This window comes from Somniosus microcephalus, chromosome 14 (genome assembly GCF_052327205.1).
Source record: "Somniosus microcephalus isolate GS21.2 chromosome 14, FLI_Smic_1.0, whole genome shotgun sequence".
NCBI lineage: Eukaryota > Metazoa > Chordata > Chondrichthyes > Squaliformes > Somniosidae > Somniosus > Somniosus microcephalus.
This window is the reverse complement of record NC_141000.1, coordinates 27230513-27248660: the sequence shown is the minus strand read 5'-3', so window position 1 is coordinate 27248660 and position 18148 is coordinate 27230513. Positions and strand designations below refer to the sequence as shown.

Below are 18148 nucleotides of genomic sequence, written 5' to 3'. Positions count from 1 at the left end.
GAGAGTGCTACCAACTGAGCCCCAGCTGACAGCACAATATAATGAGCGCCATGCTGCTGCAGCTCTTTGTGGTTTTGCTTTGAATTGGGGGAATAGCAAATGACGGATGCTGCATCAGAGATCATGGTGGATCAGAGTCTTACAGGATGAGGCTGTGATATTTGTACAATGTAACCCACTAGCCAACAGGCTGGCGTCACAGGCTGCTCAGGTGAGTCGCACTAAGTTTGTTGCTGTATCATAATCGGACATCTCGAGGTATTTTGGAAAAACGTCAGTCTGAAGCCAGCGACGTCTGTTGAGCAGGCCAGCTGGTGAATTTGTTGTGGCTGTAATTTGAATATTGTCGCATCTCTAAAATATTAATGGGTGCACACACAGGATATGCACAGTATTGTGAAGAGGAGACAATTCAAAACATGTTGAGTTAATAATAGGATTCATCCTGCCAAGGAGAATCGCCGGGAAATGATGAAACACAGTTTATCTTTTATTTCACTGAACAGTTTTCAGCTGTTGCATTTTCTAAGCTAAAGTATGATGATGACCAAATACATTTAGAAAGACGTACCTTTCTATAGCGCCTTTCACCACCTCAGGACGTCACAAAGCGCTTCACAGCCAATGAAGTACTTTTTGAAGTGTAGTCACTGTTGTACTGTAAGAAACAGGGCCGTCAGTTTGCACACAGCAAGGTCCCACAAATAGCAATAAGTTAATGACCAGATCATCTGTTTTAATGATGTTGGTTCAGAGATAAATATTGGCCAGGAGACCAGGGAGAATTCCCCTACTCATCTTCGAAATAATGCCGTGGGATCTTTTACATTCACCCGAGGGGGCAGACGGGGCCTCGGTTTAACGTCACATCCAAACGTCATGACAGTGCAGCACTCCCTCAGTACACATACAAACCTTTTTAATATGGCTGTTTGAAATAGTTGGGTAGAAATGCGAACAGTTGACAGTCTCGTGACGTTTCCTTATTGATTCAGACTCATCCGAAAGAAGATTATAATAGGGATATAATTGCGATATAAAAAATCTTTATTAGAAAAAAATTATTTACTCAAAGAGTCAAAACCATTTACAAGCTAAGATAATAGAGTCAGGAATGCTCAACAGACAGTTGGATCCTAAGTTGGGGTATTGGAGGAAGGACCTTTGACACTACAAATGGTCTTTTCTCATCTTATCTTTTTTTTGTAGCACTACATTCTTATAAAAACGCCATATTTTAGTTTTATTTTCTTTCCAATAATCCATTTTTACCTAACTACTGGTGCACATTGTGCCGAGGATTGGGAGGAAGTGGATTCCTACCCATAATCCTCCACACCGTGAGTTCCCAATCTTGGCCGTGCCTTTGGGTCAGGTGGGTTCCTCATAGTGAGAGGTAACATTAGTGAGTCACCCTCACCAGCAGTCAAAGAGCGGTGATGGGCACAGGTCATCTGATTGCCCTCTCAGGCTGGGGTTGTTGTGTGTCACATGAGGTGAAAATAGGTGAAAAAAAAACTAAAAGAAAAATGGACAGGATAGTGTGATCCAGTGAAATCAGTAATTTTACCAACCCTCTGCACAGACACGCACATGAACATCAATGCTCGACCCTTCCTGTAGGGAACGTAAAAGGGGGAATTCTCTTGAGCCTGTACCCAGTACAACAGCTCACCTGGGTGTAGCAAATATCAGAGAACTGGGGAGGCCGGAATGTGCACCTGTGAAAGGAACCCACCCTAATTTAAATGGAGAGGCACGCACTCTGAACCACCCAAGCCTCCACCACTCGCTGTGCCTGGAGATTCACTACACTGGAGGTGGACCTTGGAAAATCTCACCCCCCACCGTCAAAAGTCAAAAAAAAACAACACGATCAGTATTCATATTTTGTCTCAATTGAATCAACACGGCTTCATTATTTTCCCCAGTGAAAAACAGGCCATTTTTTATTGGAACTCCATTAGTTCATGTCTTTAAAGAAAGAACTTGCATTTATATAGCACCTTTCATGACCTCAGCACATCCCAAAGCGCTTTACAGCAAGTGAAGTACTTCTTTTTTGAAGTGTAGTCACTGCAGCAATGTAAGAAACCGGCAGCCAATTTACGCACAGCAAGCTCCCACCAACACCAACGTGTTAATGACCAGGTCTTCTGTTTTAGTGATGTTGGTTGAAGGATAAATATTGACCAGGACACCAGAGAACTCCCCTGCTCTTCTTCGAAATAGTGCCATAGGATCTTTAACATCCACCTCAGAGGTCAGACCTAGTTTAACGTCCCATCCGAAAGATGGCACCTTCAGCAATGCCGTACTTCCTCACTACTGCACTGGTGTCAGCCTAGATTTTGTGCTTAAGTCTCTGACCCACAACTTTCTAACTCCGAGTCGAGAGTGCTATCAACTGAGCCACAGCTTTAAGGAATAAGGGCCCGTATTTTCCGATGCCTACGGATGTGTATGAGCTGTGTCCACACCCGCAGGGACATCGGAAATGCCGGTTTCAAGCGAAGCGCATGCGCTGAAAACCGGCATTTCCGATCTGTCAAAAATGCTCTTAACAGATCGGACGCCTGCCCTGCAGAAGGGCCTCTGCGGGCAGATAGTTCCGCTTTCTGGAGACCCTCCACCCGCAGAAAACCCTGAGAAATTTTACGCCTGGTAAAAGCAGGTGTAAGGCCTGCTTTTACCAGCATAAGAGTTGAAAAAAGTTTTTAAAATTTTTTTCACTCATTTATAATTTTTAAATACTTTTAAAAAAGCTAAGTTTATTTTTAGCCCTGTAAAAAACTTTAATTCTTTTTTTCAAAAAATTAAATCTTTGTTTAAAATATTTAACTTATTGGCCCAGAAATTCGGGTCTCCACAGGTGAGTACGCACGGGGTACTCACCCGTAAGCCCAATGGAAGTGCCAGTTTCGTGCATGCACTGCGCACGCGCGGGAAACCGGCACTTCCGTTCCCCTGAAAGAAGGGGTTGACAGGTGGAACGAGTGCGCCGGAGAGGCAACGCGTGCGCATCGAACTTACGTTTTTTTTCCAGGTTTTTCCGGGAGGGTAAGTCTCCAGCAGTTGCACTTTTAAAAAACAGGCGCGAGGCCTGCTTTTTACAAGGTAAGTGGTGGATTCATTAAAATTAAAACATTTTTTCCACAGGTTTATTATTTTTAAATACTTTAAAGAAAGGTAAGTTTATTTTTAGCCCCATTAGAAAATGTAATTAATTTTTTCAAAAATTTAAATTATTGTTTAAAATAGTTATTTTATGTAATTTATAGTTATTTTAAAAATGTGATTTAAAAAAAAATGTATTTGAAGTTTTAGTTATGTTTTGGGGCTTATAGTATTTATAGGTTTGACAGGTCTTCCTGTCAATTTTATGAATGAAGCATTCCCTGCTACCATTGGCTCTCCATGGCCCACGTGATCCCAGGGGACGCATCGAACTAACTGCACCCCTGGGATACGCAAGCACTGCACGCCGGCAGTTGGAGGAGGCCCAGGATCGCAATTCCACGCGGGCCCACAGCTCAACAGCCGGCGCGGTAGGTAAGTGCAGGTCGGGGGCTTGCACCCGCGGGAAGCCCCGACCCAAATTTCTGGGCCAATGTAATTTTAACTCATTTTAAAAACATGATGGGTTTTTTAACATTTATTTAATGTTTTACTGTGTTTTTTGGGTGATCTCCATTCATACATTTGACAGGTCTGTCAAAAGTATGAAGGGAGATTCCCTTCGCCTATTGGCTGGCCTGGCCCACGTGATCCCAGGGACGCTTGCGAACCGCCTGCGCCCCTGGGATACATGGGCCCTGCGCATTCCAACTGTGGGGGGGGCCCAGGAGCGGAAGTGTCCGGACCTCGGGAGCCCTCAGGTAAGGGCGTAGACTTTTTTCCCCAATAGGAGGCATCTGCACGCAGGAAGCCTCCTATCGGAAATTATGAGCCAGTGTGAATTTATTGGATCATCTTTCCTATTCCAATGGGAGTTACGACTATTTATCACTGGACTGACCTATTAGGTACAAACAAATCACATTATAACCGCACTCCTGCTACGCCTTCATGGTAGATTTTGGATATTTTTAAACGGCAAAGTTCGGACATTTCATTTTGCTGATAGAACGCTCAGTGTACAACATGTAATGTATTGTACGGTGCAGTCTCATTCTTCCTGTAAAATAGAATAATAAAGTGCAAGAGCACTTTGGGGTACGGTCGTATACTGGTTATGTTACAGGACGAGCAATTCAGAGGCCTGGACTGATAATCCTGTAGAGCGGGAGTTCAAATCCCACCAAGGCAGCCTGAGAATTTGAATTCAGTTTTTACAAAATCTGGAAATAAAACGTGGACGTCAATAAAAGTTGCCATGAAGCTGTCTGATTGTCATAAAACCCAACTGGTTCACTTACATCCTCCAGGGAAGGAAACCTACCATCCGTACTGGGTCTGGCCTATATGCGACTCACCAACGTGGTTGACTCTTTATTGCCCTCAGAAACAAACAGCTCCGTTGTACTTGGGATGGGCAATAATTATTGGCCCTGACACTTACTCCCACATCTCACAATTGAATAAGGAGGAATGAGTTTGAATCCCAATTAGAATGATTAGTTGACTTCAATTTCTTTCAATGGAACCCGACCGCGTTTCACAGGCTAGTTCCCAGTTGGAGAACTTTACTGTAACAGAGTACATCGTCTCCATGGGATGGAGGTAGAACATTCAGCAAAATCAGTCCTGAGGAATCGGGCTGGAGAAGCCACAGGATCAGGACTATTCCATGGGGAAAGAGGGTGGGGGTGGGGGGGGTTGCAGCTATAGGCTGGATCAATTCTTGGAGATGGGGGCAACAGCTATCCGGATTGCTTTATTATTTTATACGTGATTTCAGTACAAAACACTAACTGGGATGAGTCTCAGAGCTGTCTAGATGCCCTGGCACTGCCCACCAGAGTCAGCAGATTACATTTTCATCTTGGACTTTTAAGTCCGAGGGACGCATCAAAGTCTCTCTGACTGCAGTGGACGGCAGTATGGAGAAGCTCTTCAGCATTCAGTCCAAATATCATTTGCATTCCGTTTACCAAACCCCATCCAATTGATCCATTGAGACCCATGGTTTCTACAGGAGCAGCTAGCATGCTCCAACTTACTTTATGTTAAAAGCATTCTTATGGCATTGGGCAGCCTATCAAACAGCATGATAATACTCAACCTACTGATCTGAAATAGCCAATGTAAGACTGTGTTGCTACCCTATCATTAGCCACCTGCACAGTGCCCTCAGTCACGGAGCGATTGACCTTTGTTGTGTGGCCATACCCTAGAAGCTTGGCCAGGCTGAGCCCTTTTCCTTGTGGAAGTCCCTTTGCTTCAATTTGCTATTGTCTCCTGATGTCCTGATGCTCGCTGGCCTACAATGACTCCCGGTCCGGCAATGCCTCAATTTAAAAATTTTCATCCTTGTTTGCAAATCCCTCCACAGCCTCTCCCCTCCCTATCTCTGTAATCTCCTCCAGCCCTACAACGCTCCGAGATCTCTACGCTCCTCTAATTCTGGTCTCTTGTGCGTCCCCGATTTTAATCGCTCCACCATTGGCGGCCGTGTCTTCAGCTGCCAAGGCCCTAACCTCTGGAATTCCCTCCCTAAACCTCTCTGTCTCTCTACCTCTCTCTCCTCCTTTAAGACGCTCCTTAAAACCGACCTCTTTGACCAAACTTTTGGTCACCTGTCCTAATGTCTTCTTATGTGGCTCAGTGTCGAATTTTGTTTGATAACGCTCCTGTGAAGCGCTTTGGGACTTTTTACTGTGTTAAAGGTGCTATATAAATGCAAGTTGTTGTTGTTGTCCTTGGTGAGAAGTTGTTGCCAAACGGGGAACTGTGGGCTTGACATCTTCATCCTGCACAATGCAACCACATCTTCAACCTTTGTGCCTCAATCAGCGTTCTGCCCACTGGAACATAAGCCTTCAAACACCACATATACATTAGGTTGTGCACAGTTACAGTTGCTCAGTAGTCATGTCCATATACCTTCTAGCTTGATATGGCTATTGTTTCAGATTAGTGGGTGGCTGCTCTCTGAGGCCCACACATGTTAGCCTTGCCTTGACAGGCTGCGTTGGGTTATCAGTCTCTCCGTTGGGTGAGATGCTGGGTGACGGTAAAATGCATCACCCTGCAGGCTGAAACTCACGCCGCGTTTCCCTGGCATGAGCCTGCCTCCCATTGGCCGGGCACAGGTCAGGATTGAGGCTGCCAGGCGCACAGTGAACATTTCCCATTCTCCGAGAAAGCAATTAAAATCGGAAGGATAGTACAAATACAAAAAAAATATTGCATCAGCTGTAGAAAAAACATGGTAACAAAATATCGACAAGGCCTTGTCCAAACATCAATGATTGCATGATTTGGGATTTGCGATGTTAAATAAAGAATTTTGAAGGATTAAACACAAGCTTGTTGTCAGGAGCCTCCAAGTTTCAAAGCATTGGTACTGTCTGACACTCTGCAGACAGTGATCTAAAACTCGTCATCTTCATTACGCGCTTTCGGCTTAAACCTCAATGTGTGAATTGGACTCTCGACCAATTTGGGGAGATACATCGGGCGTCTCTCGAATCTCTTGAAGCTCATTCGCATCCCATCACTGTGTCTTCGGGGCAGGTGTTCCGTCTTTGTCAAATGCGCCACGTCAATGGAGTACCTTCTTGGTGACTTAAGGATCCAGTTCGAATGCAAACTGTGTTCACTGGTGCTGGTGGCAACTTGACACAAAGAGATAGAAAGAGAAGCACATAGATTTGTCATTAACATACAACCAATTGTTTGCTACATTAGGAACAACAGCTAGCATTTATATAGCGCCTTTAACGTAGTAAGATGTCCCAAGGCGCTTCATAGGAGTGTAATCAGACAGAAATTGACACTGAGCCACACAAAGAGCTATTAGGACTGGTGACCAAAGCTTGGTCAAAGAATAAGTTTTAAGGAGCATCTTCAAGAAGAAGAGTGAGGTGGAGCGTTCTAGGCAGAGAATTCCAGAGCTTAGGGCCTTGGCAGCTGAAGGCACAGCCGCCAGTGGCGGAGCGATGAAAATTGGGGATGTGGAAGAGGCCAGAATTGGAGGAGTGCAGAGATATCGGAGGGTTGTTGGGCTAGAGGAGGTTACAGAGATAGGGAGGGGTGAAGCCATGGAGGGATTTGAAATTAAGGATGAGAATTTGAAAATTGAGGTGTTGCCAGACTGGGAATCAATGCGAGCACAGCAGTGATGGGTGAATGGGATTGGTGCAAGTTAGGATATGGGCAGCTGAGTTTTGGATGAGCTCACGTTTACGGAAGGTGCACGATAGGAGGACGGCCAGGAGAGCGATGGAATGGTGAAGTCTAGAGGTCACAAGGCCATGAATGAACATAGGAATAACAGCAGGCCATTCAGCCCCTCGAGCCTGCTCCATCATTCAATTAGATCATGGCTGATCTGTATCTTCACTCCATTTACCTGCCTTTGTTCCAGATCCCTTAATACCCTTGCCTAAAAAAAATCTATCACTCAGTTTAGAAATTCAATTGACTCCCAGCCTCAACAGCTTTTTGGGGGAGAGTGTCCCAGATTTCCACCACCCTTTATGTGAAGAAGTGTTTCCTGACATCACCCCTAAACGGCCTGGCTCTAATTTTAAAGTTATGCCCCCTTGTTGTGGACTCCCCCCACCAGAGGAAATAATTTATCTCCATCAATCCTATCAAATCCTTTAATCATCTTAAACACTTGATCAAATCAATATCTGTTCAATTACTGTTTCCTCTTTTGAAAGCTATTTTTTTCCTTTTCTCTTCTTAGCCCTACCTGCTCTCTATTCCCCAACACACAGCGCTCCCCAAGGGAGCAAGTCAGCAGGCAATCCCCTCTCAAGGTGCCTTCACATTACAGCCTGAGAGCTGCACTGTTCTGCAACCTGCCTCATTCACAGCAACTGGTCTCCCTGTAAACAGTCTGTGCGCTGGGCTGGCCCAATCAGACCACTTGCGTGCACAGAATGGCATCACAAGCGGTGTGCGATGTCATCGGCGAAGCATGTGGCGGCATCGCATCTAACGACCAGAAGAAAACCACGCGGCAGTCGGGAAGATCCAGTTAAAGCTCCTAGTTCCTCCTGACCGCCAGTGCTCCCCAGCCCTCCTGAGGGCCGCAACCAGCCCTTCTCGTGTTTTGCCCTCTCAAGTGGATGTAACAGGGGAGTTCTCCCCGGTGTCCTGGCAAATATTTATCCCTCAACCAACATAACTAAAACAGATCATATGGTCAGTATCTCATTGCTGTTTGTGGGAGCTTGCTGTGAGAAAATTGGCTGCCGTGTTTCCTACATTACAACTGTGACTACACTTCAAAAAGTATTTAATTGACTGTAAAGCATTTTGGGATGTCCTGAGGTCGTGAAAGGTGCTATACAAATGCAAGTCTTTCTTTTTTTTCCTTTCTCCTTCCACCCCCCCCTGACATTTACCTGAGGGTCGTTGCCGGCGAGGTCGGTGGCCTAAAATTTGAACCAGCAGAAGGGCGATCCGCCTGTGGCCTAGATGAGGCCCGAGGCCTAAGTCCGAGTCAACCTTGCGCCTCCCGGTTCGGGCGCTCATTACGGCCGCATTGCTGCCTTTGCACCTGAAACCGGACACCAACTAATATCCAACCCCCCCCAAAGTTCACTGCCAATAACAAACCTAACACATATTCTGGAATGAGTGCAAGACGACCACCTAACCCCAGAATATGGACGATTTCCAAATTGCTGAACTTTCGTTCTCCCAATTTATATCTGTATCCCTCAATTAGATTAACGTTTCCTACATTACAACAGTGACTACACTTTGAAAGTACTTCATTGGTTGTAAAATGTTTTGGTTGTGAAAGGCACTATAGAAATGCAAGTTTTGTCTTTCTTACCACCTGATAATCATTTCTCAGTATCCACTGGTCTCTGTATTAAATACGTCTGTGAAACGCATGATAGCGTTGTGTTGCTACCAGAACAGCTTTTCACAGTTTTCAGTGGGCCTTCGGAGCTAGTTTTAACTTTCATTAGCGCTGCACATTCATCGAGATTACAGCACAGGTTCAACTCAACATATCGCGCCGAGGCTAACTCTTCAACTACAGCTCTCAGGGAGGGCTGGAAGTACGATACAGGCCTGGCAGATGGCCCGTGGGATTTGGGGCAGAACTCCCGGATCCTCTTTACGTTCAATTACATCCCAGCAGCGGTTTCGGGACGTATCTGCTAGCGTCCCTGGGCTGCACCAGGAACCCCACCACCATGTATGTCTCTGATTGGCCCAGCTGACAACAGGCATAGGTAGCTGCTGGTCTGGGCTGCAAGTGGGCCCCCTGCAGTCAGGACCCGGGTAAAGATGGAGGAGCACAAGGACTAAGGGTGTCAACTCTGGTTGGACGTACCTCTGGAGGCTTCATCACACGACCTCGTGCCTCCAACTGCCCCGCCCGGTCAAACTGCCTTTATTCACCATCTCTAATGTGGTTATAACTAATAAATGAAAGTGTTCAAAGAACATGAAGAAAGCACCACTTTTTTATGCCCCTACGACTTTTCTCCTGGACTGCTCGGCCAATTCCTGGAAACTCCAGGGCAATCCTGGAGGGTTGGCAATGTTAACAAGGACAGGGATGACGGCTTTCCCGCGATGCAGCTTCATTCGGCACCTCGAAGAGCCTCTAACCATCATTCTGACTTGCCAGTAACAGTCCATGGTGCTGCACTGAAAGTCCACCGTTTCCACTGGGTGGGCACCCCTGTGAATGGCGCAGGCCGGCCACCCCTCACATTTAAATGAGTCAGTGCCCGGGACAGGGACAGGGTCACGGTGGCGATAGAGCTAGAATTTCTCCTCTAATCTGTACCCCTTTCCCTGTATTCTTTTAAATTCTTCTATTTTTAAACACACATCCAGTTCCCTTTTAAATGACGGGCACGTTCTGCTACCGCGGCAACATTCTCTGGTGGAACGCCACAATCAACGACCACCTCGCTCACCAGATTGGCAGGGTCAGCTCCGCCTTTGGCCAACTCAAGCCGAGAATCCGGCAGCAACGAGGGGTGAGTCTGCCAACAAAAGTCGCTACAGACCAAGCTGTTGTCCTTACCGCCTTATGACATGGGTCGGAGTCACATCAGCAACCTGACCATTTCCACTTGCGCTGTCTTGGATGTTTCACTGGCATCAACTGGCAGGACAAGGGGGCCTAAAACTGATGCCTTCAAGCACTGCAATATAACTGGAATTGAGGCCACAATCAAAAGGGTCCAGTTGGGTTGGTCGCAACTTCACGCACCTGAATATAGAATTCCCAAAGCCGTCTTCTACGGCAAGCTGCAGTCCAGGTATCGCAACAGGGGTGGGCAGATGGAACACTGTAAAGACACACTAAAGACCACCTTAAAATCTTGCAATATTTACCCCGACATCTGGAAAGATACAGCCATCGACAGATCGCAATGGCGTCACACCTGTCCAGTGGATTTGAATGAAATGGAGGCTCCGAGGTGGCAGGTCCGGCTGCCAAGCACCAGTCACACAAGGCAACTCATCAACCCGCCTCACCAGACTTCCAGTGTGATACGTGCAGCCCTATATGCACGTCCAGGATTGGGCACTTCTCCTATCAGCTCACCCACAACAACTGAGGTTCCTCTGATGGGAGACTCCACTGTATGATGTAAAGTCTTAACAGTCACTTGTGGTAAGCCACTCCCTGTTTTAATAATGCTCTATGTGAAAACATATCCTTCTCATTTCACTGTTAAGCTTCTAGTATTAAACATGTTAAACAGGAGTAGGCAATTCAGCCCCTCAAGCCTGTTCTGCCAATCAATTAGATCATGGCTGATCTGTACCTCAACCCCATTTACCCGCCTTTGCTCCATATCCCTTGATACCCTTACCTAACAAAAATCTATCGATCTCTTGTCTGAGACCTGAGTCTGTCCCCCCTCATTGCTGATTCACCAACCAGTGAAAACAACTTGTCATTATTTACCCTCTCAAAACCTATCCTGATTTTGAAAACCTCCAAATACATAAACAACCGTCAGATCAGGTGAAGATCTCGGGGTCCAGACAGTGTTTGTGGACCACTCAATTTCGCTTAAACATAAGAACATAAGGATTAGGAGCAGGAGTAGGCCATACAGCCCCTCGAGCCTGCTCCGCCATTCAATAAGATCATGGCTGATCCTCGACCTCAACTCCACTTTCCCACCCGATCCCCATATCCCTTGATTCCCCTCGAGTCCAGAATTCTATCGATCTCAGCCTTGAATATACTCAAAGACTCAGCATTCACAGCCCTCTGGGGTAGAGAATTCCAAAGATTCACAACCCTCTGAGTGAAGAAATTCCTCCTCATCTCAGTCTTAAATGGTCGACCCCTTATCCTGAGACAATGCCCCCTAGTTCTAGACACTCCAGCCAGGGAAACAACCTCTCAGCATCTACCTGTCAAACCCCTTCAGAATCTTGTATGTTTCATTGAGATCACCTCTCATTCTTCTAAACTCCAGAGAGTATAGGCCCATTCTACACAATCTCTCCTCATAGGACAGCCCTCTCATCCCAGGAATCAATCTAGTGACCCTTTGTTGCACCGCCTCTAAGGCAAGTGTATCCTTCCTTAAATAAGGAGACCAAAACTGTGCACAGTACTCCAGGTGTGGTCTCACCAAAGCCCTGTACAATTAAATATGTTACAGCTTTATTGTTCATAACCAGTTTAGTGTATAATAATATTTTTGAATCAAACTCTTCTGTGTTGCTATGTTAGCACTGTAGTACCATGTAAGGGACTAACACTAGACACTTTGATGTAAATTTTTAGATCTAGATGTTTCAGCTTATTGTACGACTCTGAGACTTCTTGGAACCTTCACATTAACAGAGCGACGAAGACAAACTTACTAACAAAATCCACGTCAAGGTGCGTGTCCTCTGCCGAGTAAAGTTTGGGTTTGTTTTCCTGATCAAAATCTGCAATGACTGAATCGAAATATGCCAGCGTCTCTGCTTCCGTTGATACTGGTGCAGGATTAGATTCATCCTTTGGTTTCTGTTAAATAAATAAAAACTTTTATTTATGCAAGTATGGAAAATATTGCATATTTGCCAACCAAAATGCTAACTGTTTACAGGAAGTGCATGATGGATAGAGCGTCACTGGAATAGATGGGCCCATTAAAGGGTGACTAAGATCTTTCAGACTTGGTGATTGTTTTGATGTGTTGGACATTTTAAATTTTGGGATAAAGTAGAAAGAAAGACTTGCATTTATATAGTGTTTTTCACAACCATAGGACATCCCAAAGCGCTTTACAGCTAATGAAGTACTTTTGAAGTGTAGTCACCGTTGTAATTTAGGAAATGCAGCAGCCAATTTGCGCACAGCAAAGCTCCCACAAACCGCAATGACATAATGACCAGGTAATCTGTTTTAGTAATGTTGATTGAGGACCAGGACACCGGGAAAACCCTCCCTGCTCTTCTTTGAAATAGTGCCATGGGATCTTTTACATCCACCCGAGAGGGCAGATGGAGCCTTGGTTCAACACCTCATCTGAAAGACGGCACCTCTGACAGTGCAGCGCTCCCTCAGTACTGCACTGGAGTATCAGCCTGCATTTTGTGCTTAAGTCTCTGGAGTGGGACATGAAGCCACAACTTCCCTGACTCAGAGGTGAGAGGGCTCCCACTGCGGTATGGCTGACACCTGTATATGCAGAGGGATGGGCGGGCAACGAATATGACAATTCAAAGGAGGTCCAAAAAAATTCAGGTATTTGATGTGTTGCTTTCATGATGGTCGCTGGTTCTTCATTGATTTTTTTTTTGAACGGAATATTTAGAAAGGGTAGTATTTTTGTTTAAAGAGATAGTGAGAACAGCGTGGTTTTTGATTGGCCCAAATATTACATTTACTAAAATAACAACCAATCAACTTGCTTCTTACAGGTATGTTGGACACTTACCCGCATCCTAAGGACACTTTGCTCTGTGAACAATTCCAAGTGCAAAATATTTGAATGGACAGAGCGTTAATCCTTTTAATATACTATTTCCCATTTCTTATTTGAAGCAAAATAAATGACTTGAGAACTATTTAATATTTTAGATATCCATTAGCAACTAGGGATGGGCAATAAAAGTCGGCCATGCTAGTGATGCCCATGTCCCGAGAATGAATCTTAAAAAATCTTATTTTTGAAAAAACTTTGGTGTAGAAATTCGGCAGTCCAGGGGCCCATTTTGGGGTGCCAAATGGCCTCCGAAGACTCCTATATGGTGGGCAGGAAATGCACGCTCATTATGAGCCAGAAGTGCGCCGCCTGCCATTTTGGTACAGGCAAAAAAAATTGGTGTGGAGTGCCCACGTCTGAAACAGCCATTAGACACTTTGCATATCCAAATATTCAATATGACGTACCCAAATTGGCTCACACGCCATATGATTCAGGGGACCTGCCTGAAACAAGCGTTAGGACCATTGCCTATGCAAATCAGGGGTCTGAAGTCTGTTTTAGGCCTCTTTGTGATATCAGTTCATGACTGACCACAGCTTACGCCGTGCGGGCTGCGATCTGTTTTCTCAGGCATACAGCAGCCAAGCCATTGGGTCCTTAAAGGGACCATTGGAAGCTGCCACCCAAAATATACATTTAAAGTTAATCTTACTTACCTGAATCACAGGAGTGCTCTGCGGGCTGCTGCCATTCAATGCTCACCCCCACCCAACTCCATCCTCACCCCCTCCTGGACTCACCATGCGGATAAATATTGGCCAGGGAGAACTCCCCTGCTCTTCTTTGAATAGTGCCACGGGATCTTTTACATCCATCTGAGAGGGCAGACAGGGCCTCGGTTTAATGTCTCTATCAAAAGACGGCACCTCCAACCGTGCAGCACTCCCTCAGCACTGCACTGGGAGTGTCAGTCTGGATTATGTGCTCAAGTCTCTGAAGTTCTGACTCCGAGACAAGAGTGCTACCAATTAGAGTCATAGAGTCATAGAGTAATACAGCACGGATAGAGGCCCTTCGGCCCATCGTGTCCATGCCGGCCATCAAGCCCTGTCTAATCTAATCCCATATTCCAGCATTTGGCCCGTAGCCTTGTATGCTATGGCATTTCAAATGCTCATCCAAATGCTTCTTAAATGTTGTGAGGGTTTCTGCCTCCACAACCCTTTCAGGCAGTGAGTTCCAGACTCCAACCACCCTCTGGGTGAAAAAGTTCTTTCTCAAATCCCCTCTAAACCTCCTATGCCCCCTAGTTATTGACCCCTCTACTAAGGGGAAAAGCTCCTCAGCATCCATCCTATCTATGCCCCTCACAATTTTGTACACCTCAATCATGTCCCCCCTCAGCCTCCTCTGCTCCAAGGAAAACAAACCCAATCTGCCCAGTCTCTCTTCATAGCTGAAGCGCTCCAGCCCTGGTAACATCCTGGTGAACCTCCTCTGCACCCTCTCTAACGCGATCACATCTTTCCTGTAGTGTGGCGACCAGAACTGCACACAGTATTCCAGCTGTGGCCTAACCAGTGTTTTATACAGCTCCATCATAACCTCCTTGCTCTTATATTCTATGCCTCGGCTAATGAAGGCAAGTATCCCATATGCCTTTTTTACCACCTTATCCACCTGTTCCGCCGCCTTCAGGGATCTGTGTACCTGCACACCCAGATCCCTCTGACCCTCCGTCTTGCCTAGGGTCTTTCCCTTCATTGTGTATTCCCTTGCCTTGTTAGACCCCCCAAAGTGCATCACCTCGCACTTTTCCGGGTTAAATTCCATTTGCCACTGTTCCGCCCATCTGACCAACCCATCTATATCGTTCTGCAGACTGAGGCTACCCTCCTCGCTATTTACCACCCTACCAATTTTAGTATCATCCGCGAATTTACTGATCATACCCTTTACATTCATATCCAAGTCATTAATGTAGACCACAAACAGCAAGGGACCCAGCACCGATCCCTGTGGTACCCCACTGGCCACAGGTTTCCAGTCACAAAAACAACCTTCGACCATCACCCTCTGCCTTCTGCCACTAAGCCAGTTTTGTATCCAATGTGCCAAGGCACCCTGGATTCCATGGGCTCTTACCCTCTTGACCAGTCTCCTGTGCGGGACTTTATCGAAGGCCTTACTGAAATCCATGTATACCACATCCACTGCGTTACCCTCATCCACACACCTAGTCACCCCCTCAAAAAATTCAATCAAATTAGTCAGACATGATCTTCCCTTGACAAAGCCATGTTGACTATCCCTGATTAATCCTTGCCTCAAGCCACAAGCTGGGCTCCTTCCAGTTATAGAAGGTAGCTGGGTTAACTCATGATCTCAGTCACACTGATTTCCTGGAGCTTGCTTGCCTGTGGGGATTGGAGAAATTTCCCAGCGTTTCCCCCCCCCCCCCCCCCACAAATTGGTGGAAACATTTTTCCCTTTTTTTTGCCTCTCCCAGGAGACTGCATGGCTGCAAGGAGGAGGAAGGGGATCGGGGTTTGATGACAGATAGAGCAGGCTCCATGGACCAGCTTGTCTTTTCCTGTCCTTTCCCCTACGTTCGTTTAACTGGCACCAATATTAGCAGTGACTTGGAGCCAGTTTTCACTCCAAATATGCACTTGTCTCAATTGGAAATCTCAAGGTAACTTAATTTGGTAACGCTGACTTTGAAAAGGCAACAACTCACAGTCAGTGTGTAGTATTCCCATCATTAATGGATTGGAATGGAGGTACTGTGTAGAAATGACTTAACCCTGATAGGCCAAACCTAGCTAATAACAGTTGTAATTTTTGGGTTATGCAGGCTAGATTCTCAAAATACAAATTGCGATACATTTGAAACACATCTGACTCAACACCATTTCCAGTTAAGTAAAGAAAGACTTGCATTTATATAGCGCCTTTCACAACCTCAGGACATCTCAAAGCGCTTTACTGCCAATGAAGTACTTTTTAGCCACTGTTGTAATGTAGGGAAATGCGGCAGCCAATTTGTACACAGCAAGCTCCCACAAACAGCAATGAGACAATGACCGGATGGTCTGTTTTTTATTGGCCAGGACACCAGGGAGAACTCCCCTGCTCTTCTTTGAAGAGTGTCATGGAATCTTTTACATCCACCTGTCTGCAGCTCGCCTAATATTCATGTACATATAAAAATGGCAAAATAGTAACGATGGCAAGGCTTCCTTCTTGCCACCTGTCTCATTTATTATCCATATTATTATAACTGTAAACAGCTGGGGTGTGTCTCAATAGATTAGTAGAAATCGAATCCTGTTCGGTAAGGAGGAATGGTAAATACTTACTTTGGAGGTGAGCTTGGGAGGCGACGCTTTCTTGCCAGATTTGGAAGGCTTTGTTGATGCAGAGGGTGAGTCTGGCCTATTCTCCTTGGGCTTGTTGAGGTTGCTGACAGGCCGGTATTGTTGGCGGAGAACTATCAGATCCTGCAGGTACTGCAGGCAGTCTTGTGTCCTCGAGAACATCCAGAGCCTGTCCTCGGCCTTGATGTTGTAGATGGAGGAGTCCACACTCACCGCACTCTTGCTCCGTTTCAGAGAACTGCCGAAGTTTGGGCGCGTTTCCCCGATCAGGTAGAGAGAGGTGCTGCGGACCAACCTGATGCCGGACTCTTCCCTTTGCCAGTCTTTATTTCCACCAGTCTCGCCCAGTTTTCTTTCAGCGTGTGGGCGAAACATTGAGTTGAGTTTCTTCAACATGGTCCTGTTGGAGTGACCCTGTCTACCTGAACCAGCAAACCTGTGAAGTGTCAATGGTTGATAAGCAATGGCATCTTCACTGGGAGAAGCTGAACCTTATTTGGTAGTGTGCTTTCATCGGTGGGTTTCCCATTTTGACAAGACTTTTGCGATCCCAATGTGTGTGATAGCTGACTGGTTATAACATCATCCCAGGCGCGTTCAAGAATGGTTCTTCCAACTTAATCCCTTAATGATCAGATAGATATGTTTGACCATTGTTTCCCGGAAGGCCGGGCACTGACCAAGGTGCTAAAGGACATCCAGCGCCACAGGGCTGGAAGTGGCCCAGCATTGAAACAGTGGAATCTGGTCAACAGCCCCTGCTTGTAAGATCCTCGGATCTGCATGTGAGGGATAGGTGCAGTAGACAGCTAAGTGCAGGGGCAGTTGACTCTGCAGTAACACAAGCCGAGGGGCTGCAATCCGATAGCATCTCCTTCTCTGTCACACGAGCATTTGGGCTCAAGTGTCTCCCCGTCCCTTTGTGGACAAAAGCTTTTATCGGCGTCATCCAATCGAATATCATTAATCCAAATAGTATCAATTAGGAAAAGTGGAGGCACAGCCAGGTGCCGAGCAGCCCAGACATCAACACAGACGGCTATGAACTAACAATCCTCTTATTTTAAAGATGCGGGAGTTGGCACGTTGCTTCATGCTGGGATCAAATATGTTTTTAAAAAAACTCCAGGCGTTCCACTTTTTGCATCAATTCTGAAAAGAAATAAGATGTAGCTACGTCTTGGTAACGTCAGCACTGAACGATCCAAAGGAGCTGGGGTCGTGCTAAATCATGAATGGGATCGGATAAAGTTACTGTGCTTGTCGGCTTGTCTGTTTCTCAATGCACAGTCCACCAGCTGAAGCAGCTGGGTTTCATTTATTCGATAAATGTTACATCCAAAAGCAGAAAACAGTAACAGAATGTTGCTAAAAGTGTTTAGCACTTTCTTAAGTCCTACAACACTTGAAACAGAAGACTGGAGTTTAGCTAAAGAGAGAAGTTGTTTTGAGCATGCTGGTTACTCAGGGGAATTCAAAGGGACCGGTGCAATCGGTGCCATTGGAGGGGCATCACAAAGGGAGATTTTAACACAAGGTCACATCTCCCACTTGACATCTTAACAAATGAGAATGAAAGAAAGGACTTGCATTTATATAGCATCTATCACGTCCTCAGGACATCCCAAAGTGCTTCACCATCAATGAAGTACTTTTGAAGTGTAGTCACTGTTGTTTTGTGGCAAATGCAGCAGCCAATTTGCGCACAGCAAGCTCCCACAAACAGCA

At 45.9% G+C, this 18148-nt stretch overlaps 1 protein-coding gene across 1 annotated transcript; it reads right to left on the bottom strand.

Annotated features, from left to right (window-relative positions):
- Positions 1-6534: 6534 nt before the first annotated feature.
- On the bottom strand, positions 6535-16816 carry c9h13orf42 (chromosome 9 C13orf42 homolog). The gene is made up of 3 exons (XM_086007384.1): positions 16403-16816; positions 11986-12133; positions 6535-6779 (listed from the first exon to the last, which is right to left on the bottom strand). Exons 1-3 carry the CDS (start codon positions 16814-16816, stop codon positions 6535-6537), a joined length of 807 nt encoding a protein of 268 aa, XP_085863510.1.
- Positions 16817-18148: the final 1332 nt, after the last annotated feature.